Here is a 21,607-nt window from a genome sequence, read left to right as displayed (position 1 = left end):
GAAATCAAGCAAATTATCTGTGAGTGCAAGATTTAAAAAATATTTATTGTTTTCCCAGTGGCTCCCATAAGATTTTAGCAACAGCACAATTTTAATGTCTGTCAGGTCTTGAGCAAGTGCCCCTTTAAAAAAATTAATGGTGTAATATTGCTTCATAGATTACCAGAATTCTGACCAGTTCTCACTGTGGACTGTCATTTCACATAAAATACAGTGCACCACATGGACAGAGCCCCTTTCATGATCAAATCACTCAAGCACTACAGGGAAGTAGACAAGGAATCCCGTATTCCTGAAAGAAGATTTGCAGGAAGCTGTGACATTCTAACAGTCTATAATTGGGGCCGGATTGCCACTGGTATCTTGGTATAAGCTCAGTTGAAAGAGATTTAAACCACACAAAGATGGTGATAGTTAAATCCTGTGCGCATCTCAAATTGGCTTCCTGCATAATGGTGTGGGATGCAGCTGAAGCACTCATTGATAGGGCCATTGTCTGCTATGATAAAACTTTTCCAACAAGAATGGAAGTCAACTTAAAAGTAAAATCATAGCAGAAGTGTGGTCTCTCAAAAGCAATGCTGGATAAAAGAACAGTACAACAACAGGAGAGTCCAGAACACAAGTTCTGAAAATGTTCTCTCTAGAGAACAGTCCAGAGAATCCTGCAGGCAGAATTATTGCTAGGTGGTGTCAAACTAGAATAATGATCCAAGAGACTATAGTTTAAATTATTTGTACTGCAGTACATAGGAACCCCCAGTCATTGTTCAGGATCTCATTGTGGTAAGTGCTATACAAACAGAACAAGATGATACCCACCCCAAAGATCTTATAATCTACATGTAAGACCAGAGACAAGAGGTGGATGCAGGCAGGGAAGCACAAGAAACTAAGAATGTTGGACAGAATGATAAGCAGTGGTCTCAGTACACCAGTAGCCCAATTGTTACGTTTTTTCTAGGCATCATGGCAAATGAGTTAAGGAAATAATTGGAGGAGGAGAATGATGTAGCTTTGCAGATGTTTATGGGGAGCTTCTTCCAAGTGTGAGGGGCAGCACAGGAGAAAGCGCATAAGTGCTTGTTTGAAAATTTAAAACAAGAGGGCAATGAAGGATGGTATCAGCGGATCAGAGGTGGGAGTCAACATCTCAATCACATATGACAGTTGATAGTTACACTGGGGATAGGCCATGAAGAACCTTGAAAGTGAAGACAGGTTGCTCGAGTGTGATGCAGTGGAAAGGGCTGCACTGATAATGTCATGTTTTGTGCTTGTACTGTAAAACACTGGTGTATGATTTTAAAAGGGTAATTCGGCCTCTACATGAGCATCAGGAAATAAGGTCATGGGAAGAGACAGATTGTATCCTGCAAGCCTCCAATGAAGGAAGAGGGTGCTGAAGCAGGCAGCTGACTAGATTAACTTTGCTTCCTCACCGAGATACATTCCCAACACCACTGTAACATTTTGCTTCCATCTCTGCTGATTACTTACCCGATCATCCACTTGAGTGTGAAGCAAGTTATGGCATCAAGAAACAGCTACACAAACATTCAATAACTTGATGTTTTTGTTATAGAAAGCCAGTCAGCTGGATGTACTAGAGAAAAATATGTCCAGGGACTGGATAAAAACGAAGACTTCTGTATTCTATAAAAAAGGGGTTTTCCTTAAACACAAGAGATCAGTTTGCTTCGAGGGACGACATCAAACAAGGAGCAGAGAACTAGGGATTAAAGAGACCAAGCCGAAAAGGCTTCTTCTCAAAAGTGCACGTATAAATATCATCAAGGGACCCCACTAGAGAGTCATCAGTGGGGGGAAGAATCTGATAACCACACCAGAAATATAAAGCTTACACCATGCAGAGAAATCAAGGGTCCATGTAAAAACCAAGGGTCAGCTAAGAGATAAAGAGAATGGGGTGGGGGGAAGAGAACCAACTCAAATGGAAAAGAGCGTAAAAAAAATTTTTTTTTTTAAAGGCCATGCTCAACAAGGATAAGTGTGGAGTAATCAAAGGAGTGCTTCCTACAAAGATAGAGAGAATCAAAAGGAGTCTGCACAAGAATGGAACCTAACATCAAAGCCATACATTCTCCCAAGACAGGCAGTGAGAAGATCAGAATGGAAATGCAGGCTTGCACTGAGACTCGTGTATCTGAGCCCTATGGTTTCTGAACACAGGGCTACATCATTAATTATGGGAAGAATAGAAACAATTTAACTCACTCCCTAGAGGTACCAATTTGTTGCTACTATGGCCAGATAGGATCTAGAATTTCCACTTGGTTTGGTTTATTCACAGAGAATGGTCAGCTATTCTCTTACAGATCCTGTTATTTTTCTTATAAAAACTGCATATACAGCTTTGAGACGGCTGCTACCACCCTTACTCACGCAAGTAGTCCCGATAAAGTCAAGGGGGTCAGATTCCTACTGAAGTCAATGGACTAAGTCAAATGAGTAATGGCTGCAGGGTCAGGCTCCTTTCTATTATTTACAACATAATTTTCCCTCAACTCAAAATAGTCTCTGGCTGAATTTTTCAGCTTGTGGTCTCTTCTGCTATAACATGAAACAAAGGGCTTATCCACACAGCCCCATAGTGTGGGCTACAGTGTTTGAGTTGCAGAGCACTAACCTGCTGCACTTCAGCCGCCCTGTATAGACCCTGCTAGTGCGAAATAAAAGGTGCCGAGTCCACCTTATCACAGGCTTATTTAAAACGGGACTAAGTTATCACAAACTAGGTACCTTTTAGTTCACACTAGCAGGGCCTACACGGGGAAGTTACAGCACAACACTTCAGTGCATGCCGCAACTCTCACCCAGCAGTCTGCACAGCAGGACCATGCAGAGACGCCCTAAGATAAAAAGGGCACTGAAGCAGTGCAATGTTCAGTGAATCTCTCCAAAATATATAGCAGAGGACCAAAATGCACCACGTGGACGTAAAATGGTATGGTTAAACCACTCAGTGCATTACACATTTAAAAAGACGGACCCTCAGCTTTTCTAAGTTGGCCTCGCTCCATTGAAGTCAATGTTACACCAGCTGTGCATCTGGCCCTTATTGATTTCCTTACTGCAGAAAATTAAGAGCCCCTGAAAAATCTGAATTTGCTGAGCTACTTTTGTTTTCATGTATGCAGTGTAACTGTGTCGCTCCCAGGATATTAGAGACACAAAGTGGGTGAGGAAATATCTTATTGGACCAACTTTTTTTAAGTGAGAGAGAAGCTTTCATGCTGCACAGAGCTAGCTCGCCTGCTCTCTCTCTCGCACACATGTGCACAAGTTGTCCAATTTTGTTTTCCTGTCAATTAAAAAAACCCAAAGAAGAGATACTGAATATTTTCCCTTCCCTATCCATTTCAACAACCTATCAATTCAACACCGGAATCCTCAATGAGCCTTTCCCACCAGGATTTCTTAAGTCTTTCTTGCTACTCTCCACCCAAGCTGGGACTTTCACAAACTCCCTACACCTGGTCATTTGCCCAGTCTTTCCTTTATTCTTTCTGCTCTTCACTCTCCAAAGTCGCATGCCTTGTGGAGGAGAAGCCTGAGTATCACTGAGCAGTCTCCATCATCGGACTGGCTGGGTTGCAAGCGTGGAGGCTGAGTATGGAAACCTGGAGCACTTTCAAGCTAGCTGCCCAAAAGAGGTGGCACTGAAGCGACCTGTGCAGAGTATATCTGGCCAGCTCTTCCTCTAGAAGTGCTCAGATTTTACAACCTTTTCTCAAAGCAAGAGAAATTTTGCTTCCTTTGGTTTTTAAATCCTTTGCTTCCCTTGCTTTTTGCTGGTTGCATCCGTGTCCAAGACTACCCTCATTGCACACAGATGCAACACCCTGGTACTCAGTGTTTAAACATTGTATGGGGAAGCCTCAGTGCAGCAGCAAACAGGACTGGCAGCCAGTGAGAAACCATAGCAATACATTGAGTGTCTGACACCACTCGAATGTTGGCTTTGGCAGTAAATCTGACTCCCCTTATCAGCAGAGATACCTTTGAAGTGGTTGGCAAATTTCCATCTAGTTCTCCAACAAATAAGGCCCTTCACATCATATCACAGCCCTGAAAAGGGATCTCTTCATTATAAGATATGGAGAGAAAAACTTAATTAGCTAGAGCCAGACCACGCAGTCCTCCTAGGGCACAGAAAAGCCTAACACTGCAGGCTAAAAACAGCAGCCATCTGAAAAGCTACATGCAACTCAAGTATAATCACTACTGGGATTTCAGAAATAAATTGATATTAAAGAAAAACATGCTAGTGTTTAGTATCAGAGGGGTAGCCGTGTAAGTTTGTATCCACGAAATCAATGAGGAGTCCGGTGGTACCTTAAAAACTAACAGATTTATTTGGGCATATGCTTTCGTGAGTAAAAAACTTCAGATGCATGGAGTGAAAATTACAGATGCAGGCATAAATATACTGACACATGGAGAAGGGAGTTACTTTACAAGTGGAGAACCAGTGTTAACAAGGCCAATTCAGTCAGGGTGGATGTGGTCCACTCTCAATAATTGATAGAGTGACCAGACAGCAAGTAAAACAAATTGGGACAGGGTGTGGGGGGTAATAGGCACCTATATAAAACAAAGCCCCAAATATAGGGACTGTTCATCCCTATAAAATCAGGACATCTGGTCACCCTAACAATTGATGAGGAGGTGTCAGTACCAAGAGAGGGAAAATTGATTTTGTAGTGAGCCAGCCACTCCCAGTCCCTAATTCAAGCCCAAATTAATGGTGTTAAATTTGCAAGTGAATTGTAGCTCTGCAGTTTCTCTTTGAAGTCTGTTTTTGAAGGTTTTATTTGTTGAAGAATGGCTACTTTTAAATGTGTTATAGAATGTCCAGGGAGACTGAAGTGTTCTCCTACTGGCTTTTGTATGTTACCATTCCTGATGTCTGATTTCTGTCCATTTATTCTTTTACATAGAGACTGTCCAGTTTGGCCAATATACATGGCAGACAGGCATTACTGGCACATGATGACATATCACATTAGGAGATGCGAAGGTGAATGAGCCCCTGATGGTGTGGTAGGGTCCTCCGATGGTGTCGCTAAAGTAGATATGGGGACAGAGTAGTCAACAGGGTTTGTTACAGGATTTGACAGCTAGCAATGCTGCATCCTTCTTGTAACACTTTCCTTTTGTAACAGAGGGTCTTTGAGGGCAACACAGTAGGATGTGTCTCTGCTTGTAGATTTTTTGCCAAAGGGTTATAACACCCACTTCCAGCAGCTGGAGACAAAATCCACATTTCCAAAAATGTCAGTTGCTCTATTCCACAGCAAGATTGGATCCTTCCATATGGGATCCATTGCTGCTTCAGGGTTCACAGACAACAGCTGTGATAGTATGACTTTTTTCCTTCTATGGTTGGGCCAGCCGTTGTGACTGTTTCTCTCTTCCATGGACCTTACCACAGCCATCCAGGCCTTTGTAGCCTCAAGGCTAGATTACCACAGCAGGCTGTACTTGCTCTATGCCTGTTTATTTCTGCATACAACCCTAAGCGCTGGCTATAAGTTATAAAGCCCTAAATCAGAGATAGTCTCCCAAATTCTGTCTAAACCCTTATTGTAGTGTCATGGCTCCAAATTCCATTACTTCTATCTTAAACAGATTAGGACAACCCATATCACATCCCTCTCTACATTCCACTGCAGGAGTTACAACCCACTGGATCATTCCTGGGCATAAATCTCTCCACAGCTAGCCATAGGCCAAACATTTGCTACCATTAACTGAATTCTCTCTTTCAAAAGAACTAAGAAAAATGGGTATTTTCCACCTGATTTTCCTGGACAAAACATGTAAAAATTTGTGTTTTCACATGCTCAAGATACGGAAGAGACAACATTACAATATGTCCACAAAGAGCAGCAAGATGCGAGTGCACAAAATGAAGTTTACAAATTTGGTATAGCTCTCAGTCTATATTTTTCATCTCTCTCACACACACTTTATAGATAGGGAGGACTAACTCCATTTGCAGCATTTCTAAATTATTTCTTACTTCATGAAATCTTTTCAGCTGGACAAAGATGCTTTCCTATAGGAGAAGCGATGATTCTTCTCTTGGACATAAGCAAGGCTGCAGGTGCTGGCAACCTTGCGCAGCCATAGTTCCGAAGACATCTTTCTCCTGGGTGGAGAAAGCAAACAACTGGGCAAGGTTAGTCTTGAGAAAAAAAGCTGGGGGGGAGAAGACGCACCTGCTAACAGTCTTCAAATATGTTAAGGGCTGTTAAAGAGAAGATGATGATCAATTATTCACCATATCCACTGAAGATAGGACAAGTACTAATGGGCTTAATCTGTAGTAAGGGAGATTTAGGTTAGAAACAAGGGAAAAAACTTTCTAACTATTAGAATAGTTAAACACGGGCATAAGCTTCCAAGGAAGGTTGTGGAATCCCTGTCACTGGAGACTTAAGAACAGGTAGACAAACCAGTCAGTGCTGGTCTTGGTTTATTTGATCCTGCTGTGGCACAAGGAGCTGAACTACATGACTGCTCAAGGTCCCTTCATTCCTTGCTTCCAGTCCTACTCTATGATTCCCTTTCAATGGATGGGGGGGGGCACTAGCTAACGAGCCTCCATTCAGTTAATGCACAATTCTGGAAGACAGGCACATGTCACTTTCAAGAACACCTTTATATCCATCTATATACAGAATATGCAACTATGTAGGGATTCAGACAGCATCCCACCTAAAACTGGGTTAGAACTATAAACGCACTCAGTACCTTTCTGTCCCTCCAAAGGTCTAGAAACCAGAAACTAGCATGATCTGGAGGAATGGACCACACAGCTGAGAGTAAAGAAAGCCTCCTGGCTCTGACAGTAACTTGCTGTGTGACTCAGCGAAAGGAATATTACTGGGTTTACTATTACTTGCTTGCCTACTGAACAGGTTTGTTCTGAAAGTTCATTAGTAGTTTGTGCAGCTCTTTGAACACACACTGCATTATATAGATGCTAAGTACTATTAGTTATACAAAATGTAATATCTTAAAACCCATGAGAGTGCAGTTGAACTCCATGACTCTGCATTTAACTGTTGAGCAGAGAAGAGATTCTACAGCCCACTTAACTCTGCTTGAGTACTTCTATTTTTCCAGCCTTTATCAGCAGTTGTGCTAGTTCACACTTGACAGATTGATTGTGGCTCAAGAAGCTGAATGGCTCCAAAAAAAAAAAAAAAAAAAAAAAGAGTGCAATACCCAGTGGTTCTGAGTTCAGTCAAATTCTTTCCATTTAACGTTTGCCATTTTGCTCAGGAGCGAGGTTCCCTGGATAGGGCTGGGATGCAAGTTTCCTTTCTAGCAACAGAGCATAAAACACAAGAGGTTCTGTCAAACACCTGCCCTGGCACTAAGCCAACATGGTAAGCCTGGGATCTAGTTACTAAATCCAAACTATTTGAGTTTCTGACATGGAGGGGCTCCCGTCTTCACAAGACTGAGACGCTTCCACTCAGTCTGAGAAACAAGCCAAGATTTTTTTTTTAAAATACACACACAAAAAATAAAAATCAAATCCCACTGATCAAACTAAAACAGAACAGGATAAGAAAATGTTTGTATAGGGGAGGAGAGGGCTGAAACTGAGAATGTCAGTTTCTAGATAAACAATAGAGTTTATCAGCTTCCCTGGGACTTCCTCAGCCTTGCATTTTCTCAGCCACTCTGTTCCTGCAGAACTCCTGTTAAACCCGAAGAGGAGTGATTACTTATCCTCTAGAAGGATTAGCGGAACTGGCATTCAATAATCCCATGTAAGTATCTAATCAACTGTAATTTAATTACCAAAAAGTTTTAAAAGGTCAAAAAAAGGTCTCGCTGTGACATTACTTGAAAAACAATGATACCACCTCTACTTAGGAGGCACCTGAGGAACACAAACCTTAAAAAAGTCCAAGGAAACATAAGCCTGAAGCATGTCATTCATATTCTTAAATTTTCTGCATCAGATTACATTCTCCTACATATTGCTGCAATTGCATTAGTGCTCAGCAAACAGACTCAAAAGGAGCACAACACTTGCTACCATTTTCATTCCAGCACAAATCAGCTGCCACCCTACCTAAAAAGCTTCCATAATACAGCAACGAACACTGCTTCCAATCATGAGAATGCAAGGTTACCCTGCCCCTTGAAGTGAATTTTTTGGGATAACGTTTTATGTACAATAGCAAAATTCTGTGCATTTTATAGTCGTCTAAACCTTGCTACACCACATGGGGTCTCTTAACTGGTTAAAAGCACATATGGATGCTCAGAGTGACAGAACACATTCTTTTAAGACATTTCAAGCGGCTGTCAAGACCACAGTGAAAAGCTGATGAAGGCCCCAATTACTGTCAAGATTTCACCTAAATAGATTTACATTTTAAAGTCACATACACACAACTTGTGTCACTGATTTTAGCATAAGACTAATTAGGACCACAGAAAGCAAAAGACAGATATGAAAGTCAGCCAGGAAATATTGTCAAAACTGTCCTCATCTGTATTTCCACATGTAGTGTTACTGCACAGGATGAGTGCCTATGTAATTATTCTTTAGCTAGCCACAACAAACTTTGCAGCCCTTTCTTCCAACTTTGTTAGAATGGAAAGAACTCAAGAATCAAGAGACACCCATGAGACAGAAAACACTTTAAACCTGCACTGGCTTTAGTAAGTTAACCAGCCAGCTGGTGCAATCATGAAATCTCAAAAGAGACCAATTCATTATTGTTTTAAAAAGTGTTTTTCCAAATCTTCCACATCACGTTTCATCAACTGGACAACTATAAATTCTTAACATACAAGCCCCTCACTCCCACTGCCTAAGCCTATTTCCAAGTGCTCACTTGGAGAGACGTCATTCCTAAAAAATGACTGCGGTTTTTCCTCTGGTTTTCAAAAGGACAGTTAGGTATCTAATTTTCAAAATGGTTTGCTTCATCATTTGGCAAGATGGAAACCCAACATAGGTTAAACAGAAATCTCTCCATTGCAGACACAGGTTCGTTATCGGAAGGCTGTACTACATGAGTGTTGGCAGCTTATTCTTGTTATTGAAGTTAAGAGATTTGAAACATTAGTTTTAGAACAAAGTATATGTAATTCTTCGTATGTGTGTTTTAAATAGTGTGGCAAATTGCCGGCACTATTATGATGGGTCTCGCGCTCTCTCTTCTTTGGGGGGGGGGTCAGGGCGCCATTTCTTGCCCCTGAATTGGAATATTAATTGCCCCACTAGTGTCCTTGAGGAGGGGAGTGGAGAGGGAAGGACCTGGGCCCACCCTCTACTCCAGGTCCCAGCCCAGGGGCCCTGAGGATAGTGGTGAACCACTTGAACCGGCGGTTCCTTCTCCTGGGCTACTTCCCTCTCCTGCCCTTCAGCTTGTGGGGGGGCTTCCTGGCCTCCCTCTGCACAAGCCAGGTGCCCCTTACCTAGGGTCTTGGACTTCTTAGCCCACCGCAGCACTCCTCCAAACTTTCCTCTGCTTCCCTTCAAACTGTTCTCTGCTCCAATACCAATCCTTTCTGCTCCAACTCCCACACTGACTGAAGCAGGGTTTTTTATCATGTGACTGACTGCAGGTACTCTAATTGGCTTCAGGTGCTCTAGTTAATCTATAGCAAACTTTCTTTCCCTTACAGGGAATAAGGCTCCCTTCTAACACTCTCCTGCTGCCCTCTGGCCATGCTGTATCACAGTAGGCAAAAAGGAGAGTCAGGCCCTATTTTGGATCTATGAACTTTAGTCAGGGCCTCAGGCCACACACTAAGGCAGGGGTAGGCAACCTGCGGCAAGCGAGCTGATTTTCAGTGGCACTCACACTGCCCGGGTCCTGGCCACCGGTCCGGGGGGGGGGGGTGCTCTGCATTTTAATTTAATTTTAAATGAAGCTTCTTAAACATTTTAAAATCCTTATTTACTTTATAATATATAACTAAACTATTGTATGTAGACTTATATAAAGAGACCTTCTAAAAACATTAAAATGTATTACAGCATGCGAAACCTTAGAGTGAATAAATGAAGACTCGGCACAGCACTTCTGAAAGGCTGACAAACCCTGCGCTAAGGCTTTCATTGCCCTGTAGCTCTGCGCACATGGCGATTTTGTGCTCAGCCCACTGGTGTGCTGCAGATTCACACCTTGACTTGTTACATACAAACCTACTGTGTAGACAAGCCCATGAAGTATAAGGTCAGAAGAGACCAGCAGATTATCTAGTCCAGTGATTCTCAAACTTTTGTACTGGTGACCCCTTTCACATAGCAGGCCTCTGAGTGCAACCCCCCTTATAAATTAAAAACACTTAACACTATTATAAATGCTGAATGCAAAGTGGGGTCTAGGATGGGGGCTGACAGCTCACAACCCCCCATGTAATAGCATCGCGACCCTCTGAGGGATCCCGACCCCCAATTTGAGAACCACTGATCTAGTCTGACCTTGTGCATATCACAACCCACTAAACCATACTCCATTACCCTTGTATTGATACCAATCACCAGATTAAACTAAAGAACTGAGATTCCTTTTAGAAGAATCCTCAAGCCACAACAATCACAGGAAGTCCGAGTACAGTTGTGTATGATGAAAACAGATTTGCAAGCTGCAGACAGGATAGCAAACCAACTAGTCAGCGAGTCACAGTAGAAAAGACATCTAAAGTTTTGTTTTCTACAGGGTCAAAGAAAACATGGGTGCTGCAGCATGCTGTTACCTTCTTGAAGAGTCGCCCAGAGTCTTCACTGACTTGGACAAATCGAGGGATGATATTGTTTAGGTAGATGTCACTCAGGGTTGTGTGGTCCCTGCTCTCTCGCTTCACCTGGTTTAAGAGGAGATTCCAACAGTTGACTGGAGACAGGACATTCTGATCCTTCCTGCAGGGAATGCAAAATGGAAACAATGTGGGGGACAGGACTTTAGGTCAAGCAGGCTAAATCATTCACTCGAACACACATTCTATAGGTTCCACGCCAGAAGTGTAGCTACTGTAACATACCATATGTAGCTCCTGAGAATCGTGTCTTCTAAAAGGCGTGTGGGAAGTTTGATACCTGTGACAGGGAGAGAGAGCGCGCTACAGACTGAGGGACTATGCAAGCTTTATCCATAGACTTGTTTCTTGTCTACAGTGTAAGCAGATTTCAAATATCCAATCATTTAGGCACCACCCACACTGGCATCAGAATAATGCTACCCACTGCACAAATTATAAACAAAGCTGCTGGTAGCCAGCAGCCGGATTATAGCAACATTTCCTCTGTCAAATGTAGATATAGTTTTCTTAGACACATTCAACAGGTGTGGTCCTCTTCAGTAGCCCTTACGCAGTTATAACATGCTTCTCACTCCAAAACGAGTAAGGCCTCTGTCCAGGATGGGCAGGTAACTTGTACAAGAACCCTAGCAGCAACAATAACGTTTCAAGTGTTCAGTAAACTAGCAGAGGTCTGTCCCTAGCATGAACATAAAAAAGCCACTGAATATAATGAAGCTTTTGCACTAGTAAAATTTAAATAAAAAAAATGTTTTCTGGACCAATTCTGTATTCAGTAAGTCTGAAGCCTCTCATAGTACTGTAACAAAGCCAAGCTGGTTGCACAGAACAGTAAATGATTACTGCTTAACTTACCCTAATAAAACAAAGAATTCAGCACCTCCCAGGTCATTGCCCTCTCACCTGGACAAATAATGTTCTGACTGAATCTTTATTTCCAGAAGCAGAGAGCAGAACGTTATGATGCCTGGTTTACAGTGATTCTGAGATATAGCAGATGCTGCTTCTTTGATTATCTCCCTCTCATCCCTGACACAAGTGTTTGCTCTGTCCTACAGCCCACTTCAATTTCTCTAACTACAAACTAGAGAAGAGATCCTATATTCTTCAATTTCAGCAGGAGCAAATGCATTTCAAGCATTTTTCCCCCCACTTTTTGTTGCTGAATCTTCAGCAAAGTTACACTCCTCCCTTTCTCCCTAAAATGTCTAAACTTAAGGATCTACTCTAAGCCAATACAATGAAATACCAAGACCCTCAAAAACCCCTGAAACATTTTCTTAACCCATCTCTCCCTATGAGAATTCGGATGTGGTAATCAGGTTTATTTTAACGCTATATTGTATGACTTTTTATTTTGGTAAATGAAATGATTTGCAGTATAAATTTAATATTTATACATATTTTAAAAAGATATTAACTTAATACGCAACCAAGGCTTTATCAGTCAGAAAACTACCCTGACTTACACACAATGAAATCAGTGTGGCTGCATGTGGACATAAGTCAGGGGAGAATGTGCTTTAAAAAAGTCACTTGGCTGTTTTCCTGAAAAAAGTGAATAAATAGCCTAAAAGGCTAACTTTATCCACTGTGCAAATACTTATGTTTAAGCAAAGAGTCAGTATGGCATCTGCCTTTAAAGATTCTGTTTTACTACATGTGTCATTTCATAAAGAATTACTTAAGGGTTGTTTGTTTGATTTATTTCCAATCAACAACCACCCATTGGGAGAGAGAAGGTACAGCCACTATATGCATTTCTGAGGGCTTGGCTACACTTGAAAGTTGCAGCGCTGGGAGTTACAGCGCTGGTCGTGCAGCTGTGTAGGGACAGCGCTGGTGTGTGGCCACACTGACAGCTACCAGCGCTGCAGTGTGGCCACATTTGCAGCGCTGTTGGGAGTGATGCATTATGGGCAGCTATCCCAGCGTTCAAGTGGCAGCAACGTGCTTTTCAAAAGAGGGGGGTGGGGTGGTGTGTAGTGTGACAGGGAGCGGGGGGAGAGAGAGAGAATGGATTTTTGGAGCCAACACTATGTTAGCTTCCTGACTTGCAAAATCAGAAAATGTTCCCAACCCCTGTGAATGAGACAGGCAGGGGGTTTTCTCATTTGATTGTTCGCAGTCAGGTACAGATTGATCACAGCAAACAGGAGCTGTGTTTGTTTTTTAGATAAGCAGCTCCCTGTGCTCCGGAGCACCAAGGAGCTCCGAGTTCACAACAAAACAAAGAGAGGCTGCATAACAAAACAAAGAGTAATTTAGTTAAAAGCATTCTGGGATATCTCCTAATACCCTGGAGGCCAACAACAGCGCTGGTGTGTGGCCACACTTGACGAGCAGCGCTGCATCACCAGCGCTGCACTCGTTATACCCCAAGCAGACCAGGTGTACAGCCAGCGCTGCAGCCAGGGAGTTGCAGCACTGGATGTGCCTTGCAGGTGTGGACAGTTACTAATTGCAGCACTGGAAAGCCTCCACCAGCACTGCAACTTTCAAGTGTAGCCAAGCCCTGAGATACTTTTATACATACTTACATTGCATTTAAACCTACTGCGACCAATAGAGTAACCACACTTCTACAATTTATCAGGGAGAAGCATGATCCCATCTTGGAATTTTCTTTCTCCATGTTCTATGGCTGACCTCCCCCTCCCCTTGTTCAATAAAGAATGAGGTTATGAAAACAAAAGACTAATTTTTAGTGCCAACACAACAAAATAAGGAGGACAACATCCTTGCCTCACTGCAGAGACAATAAAAGTGACAAGCTGTATAATTTAAGTACAAGGTTTTAAGAAACATTTCAGAATGCAAGCCAAGAGCTAAGCAGTGACTTTCTACAGTACCTGAGGAATTCTGCAGCACTGCTTTGGGTTGGTGGAGACTAGGCCTGTTAGCTTGGCTGGAATACTTAATTTCCCTTATATCTGTTTATCATTTGTTTACATGTGTTCTTTTTTCCTACGTTGTGTAATTCTTGGAAAAGACAAAATTTAAAATATTCTAAAAAGCCAGGCTACGGCAAGAATGCGTCAAACAGCTGCGAAATTGCCTGAAAAGCTCATCTCTACTAAAACAAAGATAAAAATCCATATCAAGTTCTTCTTACCAATGTGTCAAAATTAAACCAACTGAACTTTAGGCAGAAAACTAGAAAGGCATTTGATAGGACTGTGTGTGTTAAAGATCACAGAAAAGTTTGGCAAAAGAGCTGATCTCACTGGTTCACTGACAGGCTGTTCTAAAAGTACAGCAGTATGGTTTGGAATGCATTTGTCAATTTACCCTTCTTTGGGTGATCAAGCAGCACTACAGGGTCTGTTCTGATTGAGAAGAAAAGCCTTCAGATTTCAGACTCCGCAGTTTCTTTAACACAGTAACAGCTACACCATCCTCACCTGGGCCTTTGAACAAAATCTGCAGAGTGAGTGAGTGAGTGTGTCATGCGCATCATTGAATAGGGGTTTATAATGAAGTAATGCACTCATGTTTTAAAGCAAGATTAAATGTTCACAAGGAATGAAAATTACTACCAAATACCACAAATTGTTGGGTACTGATTGCTGGTAATCCTCCTCGGGGTTCCTAGTGGAATAGTCACATAAAAGGAAATGAACAGTTCTTCTGTCATCTGCTACTAGCTGTTCAGCTACTGGAAACCTCTCATTGGAAAAAGAAAAACAGCCAAATCATTGAGGAATGGTAAAAAACACATGGCAGATTGTGGTTATAGAAAAATTAACACACCAGTTACGTATTCAGCAAAATAGACAGAGGACAGATAGATATATGGATATTTGGTTACCTTTTATTCAATACTCAAAGTGCATTCGCCTGCAAAAAACAGCACCATTTTTTCTGAATATAAATATTTGATAGACATACCTGGTCTGTTAAACATGTGCATATGGAGATCCTGGTAAAGTGATTTTTATTAGATCAAGATGAGCTTTGGCTTTACACCAGAGATGTAAGAGTTTGTCAAGCAGTAACCCAAGTAAAATTAGATCAGACTCCATTCCTCTGCAAGACTAAAATTCAGTCCCCACAAACACCATGCATATCCTTCATTAGATGGATAGCAACCTCTCCATGGCAAACAGACTTCTCGCTGGTATTCCTAAGATGTGCAAAAAGGAGCCAGTCAGAAACTCCAGCCAGTGGGAGCAAAAGCAGCCAAAGCAGGGACCTCTGGACATTGAGAACTTGCTACAATTTTGATTTGGACTTTCTCTAGCATGAGCTGATGGCCTGTTCGCTCCACTCCTCTCCCTCCACCTCCCTCCCATTCTTCGCTTCAGTTTCACTCCACAACTGCCCCTTTTATCCTCTCCTCCCCTGCCCAGCTGCCCTGCTGCCCCTCACTCTCCATTTAGTTTATCCACACACAAAAAACTCCAAACCGAACAAAAACCCTACAAACCTGGAAATAACTTGCTGCTATTGCATTTTTTACATTCCTTGTGTGTTACACCCATTCCCCTACCCTGTCTACTTAGATTGTAACCTTGTCAAATCAGGAAAAATCTACTATTCTGTTTGTACAGTTTCTGGAATAACGGGGCTCCAATACCAGTCAGTCCTTAAGCACTGCTGTAACAAACATAATTAATACTAAAACAAGCCTCTGTAGGCTTCCATTGTGCTACCCATAGTAGCAAGGGTTGGATCTACAATACAAAGATAAGTTTTAAACAAAGAAATAGTTTCAAAGCAGCTGATCTGGGTGTTTGTTTCTTACCCTTAAAAACATACCACAGGAAATGACTGAAGCTTGTGATCTGGATTGTTTCAAGGTCTGGAGTATAAGGAAAGGGGCTGGAGATATTCTGGGCTAGTGATTTTCTCCTACTGCTTTGATTTAAAAAAAAAACCAAGGGTGAGAGCGCAAAGATTATTTTATTTAAGAGACTATTAGGCTTTGTAGTTTATGTACTATACTGTACATACTGCTGACAGACAACAGCAGATAGAATTATCACAATGCAGTACTGAAGAAAGTTGCAACTGCTAGGTATTAATCTATATAAGTCAAGCGCTTCCTACTGTACTGCCCTAGATAACCTGAAATCTGCATTTGTTGTGTGGTTAATGATGGTTTGGTTTCTTAATAAACTGAGGAATTAATTGGTAACAGAATCTTGCCCATGAAAGGAGGATTTCTGCACCTCATATACACACACCAATATGGACTATATTTGCATACATTGCCACCTGTCCTTCCAGGACACACAAGGAGGAGGAGTTCTGCATCCTGCCCTTTCCCATTCCAGCCCAGGATAATAGCTTTCAGCATAAGAGAAAAACAATGCCATATTTTACTAAGTTAAAAAACCCTTTCTCTAAGGGTGGCTGTGGGTCTGGTAAAATGTACTTTCAACTTTCATGAGACAAGAGACACGATCTCTAGTCCATAACTGCATGAAAGAAAGGATCTCAAGCAGACTAATGAAAAGTTACTGTTAAAATTTGCTGTAAAAAGCCACATATTCCGTAAGCCAACTTGTGAAATAGGCTGTGATGACAGCTTCACACACAAACTAGAAGTCAAATTAATTGCAAGGATTTGTAAGATCACCATTAAGTGACAAAAACGCTATATTGTGTCTTTCTGATAAAGATCTCAAAGCATGATTAATATCCTCCTTTAACAGATGGGGAAGCTGAGGCTGAGAGAGAAACTTCTCACTTAAGGTAGTGGAAGGGTCAGGAATAAAACCTGCATTTTAATGACTTGCAGTTTCCTGCTCTAACCACTAGATACCTTGTCTCCAATTCCTGAGGAGGATCTGTTGCTTCTTTTCCAGTTCACTTCTTCACTCTTCTCACATAGGCCAGTTCAGGGCTGACAACTCTCCCTTCTCAGCCTGCACAGCTACCGCTGTGCGAAGCCTGCTAGCCAGCCTGCACAATCTGTGTCCTCACCCACTAGAAATGTCTGTTCCCGCCTACCTCCATGTCCCCAGCTTTCCAATGCATCACCTACCATGGTGGCCGCCCTACCAACTACTGAACAGTTTGGAACAAAGGGACAAATCAGTAGCTAGATTTTACAACTGATCTAAAAGATGGTGTTTCTAGGAACCATGAGCATGGAGAACTATGGAGGCTTAGAGACAAAACTGTCACCTATTGAATCACTAGCACCTGGCTGTTCCCTGAGTCTCCTATTCATGTACTAACCCCCAGTCTCTCCCTGCTTAGCTCGCAAGAGCTGACAAAGTATGTAGCTGCAGACAAGAATCTATGCAGGAGGCCAGATGTGCTTTATTTTTCAAATAAAACAAGGCACAGACTCTAGCCATCATAAGAGATTACAAAGTTAAATGGACAATTCCCAGCTGTCCAAACTGCTGCACCGTAACACCCAAAGCTATTCTAAGAAGGTGCATAGCAGAAATACCAAGGGCCCATGAAAGTTCGGTGACTAAAACTGCTGGTGTCTAATGGCGCCAGACAGCATGTTGACACACTGCATGTGGTCACACATGAAAGGCAGTCTTGCAGGAAAAAATAATCTCCAACACCACACGATTCTAATTGGGATTGTCACTTTAAAGTCTGAGCAGTTAGTGCCACACCCTAATCTCAACCTCTGATAGCCACCACACAGTGCTCCAACAGATTTTTTTTTTTAAGTCCTTTCATTTCTGTCTGTGGGCTCCCTTAACCCCTTCAGTACCTCGTTAAGGTGATACCATCTTGCATTTGTACAAGTCTATTACCTCTCACTCCAAATGTGATTCATTATTTGGTTGACAGCGACAACGTGCTCAGCACTAGTAAAAGACAAAAGGTAAAGGCAATCCCTACGCTGAAGAGGTTACAATCAAGAGGAGACAGACAGGAAAGACAGGATGCACTGGAAAATGCAGAGGCAAGGATAAATGAAAGGGGAGGGGTTGTTGTTTTTTTAAGTGCTCCCTGATAATAAAAGCTATATATACACACAAATTATTTCAGCCACCTCTGAACTGCAGTAGTCTCTGGGGTGGAATGTGGCAGCTGTTTTCACAGCATACAGCAAAGCTACACAACCATTCCTGAAGACAAGAAGTTAAAAATACAATTTCTAGCCATAACCACAGGCAGAATTGCAGCTATTCTTGCTCACTGCAGTTCTCAGAGGGGCTGGCACATTTTATTCTGGTTTTGATTTCAGGTCACCTACGAAGGAGATGGAAGTGTAAAAGTTGGATTGACTCCCAGCCAGTCCTCTAGGTTTGACAGCATTGCTTCAATGGGTGATCTGTTTGAATTAATTTAAAATAGACATAAGCCCAAACTGCGAAGTTTGGATCTGAACTTCCCCCAAAGTTTAGAGGTGTCCACATGGAGGATGCTGATTCAGCCCAGATACAAACTCTTCCTAAAGTCAGATCCAGGGCTTGAAACAAACCTCTCTCCTTGATTAAAGCCAGTGCTATGACAACAGTAGATCTACATAGCTTTTTTAAGTGAGTCTTAGCTGGACTGGATCTCAGCATTTGTGGGGAGAAATGAGAGTAAGGGAGGCTGTGTACAGATTAAAAAACCTTACCAAAGTAATGGTTTCTTAAGGGACGTGGATTTTTTTTGGAGCGCTGTTTTGTAAAGTCCTGCTACTTTCACTTCAAAGTTCTTTTGTCTGTCACCAGAGCAGAGCTAAAGACTAATCCAAGGCCTTTTAAGTTATTAAATTGCCCATCCACATCTGTCCAAGGAAATTGTGGACCAACAGACCATTTGTCCCTTCTACTGAAATCCTGAGCAAGGGACAGGAACTGTTCAGGAAGTGAGGTGACCCAGCCCAGCCCTGGAACAGAAAACAGCCTTCTCTTAAAGGAGTTGCTAAACAAGAGGACTATGTCTGAGTGAGAAAAGTAAGGTGAGGTCAGGGAACAACCGCCCAGAGGAAAATGAACGCGGGACCAGGGAACAGCTTTGCGATCAATGTAAGTCTCTGAAAGATTTAGCATTTAAATGAACAGTGCCCTGGGATTTCACCCTGTGGGAGTTCAGAAGTTCTCCAACTGCCCTTCAACTTTATTAGTAAGCAAATTTTCTGTTGGCGTGATAGAAATAGGTGCTCAAGAGGGACAGTGCTGAAAAACAGCAGCATCTTGGACTTTATACATCATAAAAAGCAAAAAAAGAACAAGCTCAAATTTTTTAAAACATATTTTACATGTCACCTTAAAAGGATAGTCTTAAACATAGGCTTCACTAACAGATCATGTGGCCTCATTAGCCACCAAGTCCTTGTCTACAAGAGACTTGATTTCCTAAACTTTTGTACCATTGCTAATTCTGGTACAATAATTGAATCTTGGACAACAGTAAGATTCCTAGTGCAGGCAAGGCACTGACATCCTTTTAAATTGCTGCTAAGAACATTTCCCCCTTAAGACCAGGCTTTTTGAATGCCTCCTTGAAGGAAAAGTCTTTTCTTAAGTGGAAATTTTTCTGTCTCCAGCACCCATCATTCAGTAGAACTCTGCTCATCCAATGGTTTTTCTCTGTTAATCAAGAGAAAAATGACATGGAAGCCTTTGTTTTGGAACCTCCTCCATTTCCACAGTTGTACAGCATTTGCAAACAGACAGAAGGAATGAAATTAAAGAAAACAATAGGTCACGTGACACCCCAAACATTCACAGCTTCCCTTTAATTTAAGTTGGTATTCAGTATTAAAAGGGACTTTCGTTTTCTGTGGGACTGGAGATGGAGAATAATATTTTATACCTGAGGGGCTGGCGACACAAGGACCAAGTGCTTCATGCATATTGCATGGAACTATAGAGCCTGCTGAAGGCAAAACATTTCCAAGGAATGGAAGTTACTTTGGACCATGGGTCAGTGTAACTGGGTCTTGGACCAGTGCCATCGTACTGATGGACTGAAGGATCAGTGACCATTTTAAAGTCTGATGTATACAATTCAGGCTAGAAACTGTCCCCCCCCCCCCCACTAGAATATGGGACTCAGTATCCAGGTGTATGTATAGCATAGCATGCTTATAGACCTAGTCAGTGATAGATTTTTCAAGTCACAGCATCATGATTATGATCTTACTAATTCTCCATCTCTCATCAATTCCAACATTAATGTAGCAGCTACTATCTTTTGTATCATGATATCTAGCAACTAATGCTCGACCATCTTCAGACCTTAGAACTTCGTTTACATGGTATTCAGCATTACTCCCCCTTCTGCACAGTGGCTGCTAAAATCATGGTGTCAAAGGCAGGGGTGAGAAACAAGGTAGACCAGTGGTTCTCAAACTTTTGTACTGGTGACCCCTTTCACATAGCAAGCCTCTGAGTGCAACCCCCCCCTTATAAATTAAAAACACTTTTTAATAGATTTGACACCGTTATAAATGCTGGGGTCTATGGTGGGGGATGACAGCTCGCGACCCCCTGAGGGGTCCCGACCCCCAGTTTGAGAACCCCTGAGGTAGACATTAGAATTATGACATTTTGAAATCTAGTTTATGACCTGTCAGGGCTAGAAACTGACAAAAGCTGAATTTATACCAGGAAAATGGAGTTCCATAATTCTTCATGTGTGCAGTTCCACTGGTGGTCACAATGATGGAAGATTTAGTTTAGACAAACCTCCTGAACCATGACTGCATCATCTAAGCCTACACAAGGCAAGGACAGATGATACAGTGGTAAAATACCATCTTCACACTCCCTGTGTTTCCACAAGTCTCCACTGGTGGAGAATGATGTGTCTTAACTTTCTAGGTGTAGACAAGATCACTGAGTAGGCCAATGCAACCAGGATGAGAAATAAAAAAAGATGCGATTTCCAATGAAAAACATTTAAAAAGGATAAAATATCACTATGATCATAATTACTTAATAAAATCCATTTTGGTTTAACGCTATTTAATAGTGTAGTCATCTAGTCAAAATATTTTACCAAATCCACCCAAAAACCTGCATTCTCTCCCCTTTAAAATTAGTAATCTCTGAAGACCTAAAATTATGTTTCTCTGTAAATTGCTGATTCAGATCAGTATCTTAAGAAAGGCTTCCTGACACTGCTCATGCTCATTGTAAATTCAAAGAATTTCAAGCATTGACATATATCCTTGCTTTCCAACCCGCCTTCCAAAGAGTCCAGTTATGAACATCTGTTGTTTACAAATGCTCAGCCTGAAGGCTGCCAGACTCGTTCTGCATCCTCTACTTCAACACAGACGCTGCCAGAAAGTCATCTGAATTTCATGCTGGGATGTCCTGGCCATTCCTCTATTCAGCAGTTGACAACTGATGCTCGGCATCCTACTTCCGAAGATTATCCTGGTTCTCTAAAGCTATTTTATAATCCTGTCTTAAAATAGTCTGCAGTCTTATATTTGTTTAGTCTTTTTTTTTTTAATTTCTCCCTTTAAGAAAATCGCTAACATTTGCAATGCTATTTATATAGTCTTCGTTACTCTGGATGAATGGGCAGATCAAATCACAGAAGAGCTAGAATTTTGAATGTTAGACTGAAAGGTGTGAGGGCCAAGGGTCTGAGAACTCCCACAGTGGTTGGATGAACCATTCAGTAGTTGGTAGAAGCTACACTCTGCATTTTGTCATGCTTATTTTAAGGAACCTTAAGACCGAAGGCCAGTCACAGCAACATCTGCTGCAATGCATGTGGAGAATGACTAGTGTTCTGGGTGCCTCAATTTCTGAGTGCCCAAATTCGGATGACTTAAAGGGGCTAAATTTTGCAAGTGCTGAGTATCCACCCTTTGAAAGTCAGGCTCCAGCAGCTTAAGAAACTG

The 21,607-nt window shown here is 41.9% G+C and overlaps 1 protein-coding gene across 5 annotated transcripts in view; it reads right to left on the bottom strand.

Moving 5' to 3' along the window:
• SRGAP2 (SLIT-ROBO Rho GTPase activating protein 2) overlaps nucleotides 1-21,607 on the bottom strand; it is a 209,356-nt gene that overhangs the window by 97,236 nt on the left and 90,513 nt on the right. For all 5 annotated transcript variants that reach the window (XM_045014353.1, XM_045014357.1, XM_045014356.1 and 2 more), the window contains exon 4: nucleotides 10,768-10,930. In XM_045014353.1, the coding sequence (XP_044870288.1) occupies nucleotides 10,768-10,930 (163 nt within the window). The remainder of the gene's footprint in view (nucleotides 1-10,767; nucleotides 10,931-21,607) is intronic.

Source organism: Mauremys mutica, chromosome 4 (genome assembly GCF_020497125.1).
Source record: "Mauremys mutica isolate MM-2020 ecotype Southern chromosome 4, ASM2049712v1, whole genome shotgun sequence".
In the NCBI taxonomy this organism is placed as follows: domain Eukaryota; kingdom Metazoa; phylum Chordata; order Testudines; family Geoemydidae; genus Mauremys; species Mauremys mutica.
This window is presented reverse-complemented; position numbering and strand designations above follow the sequence as displayed.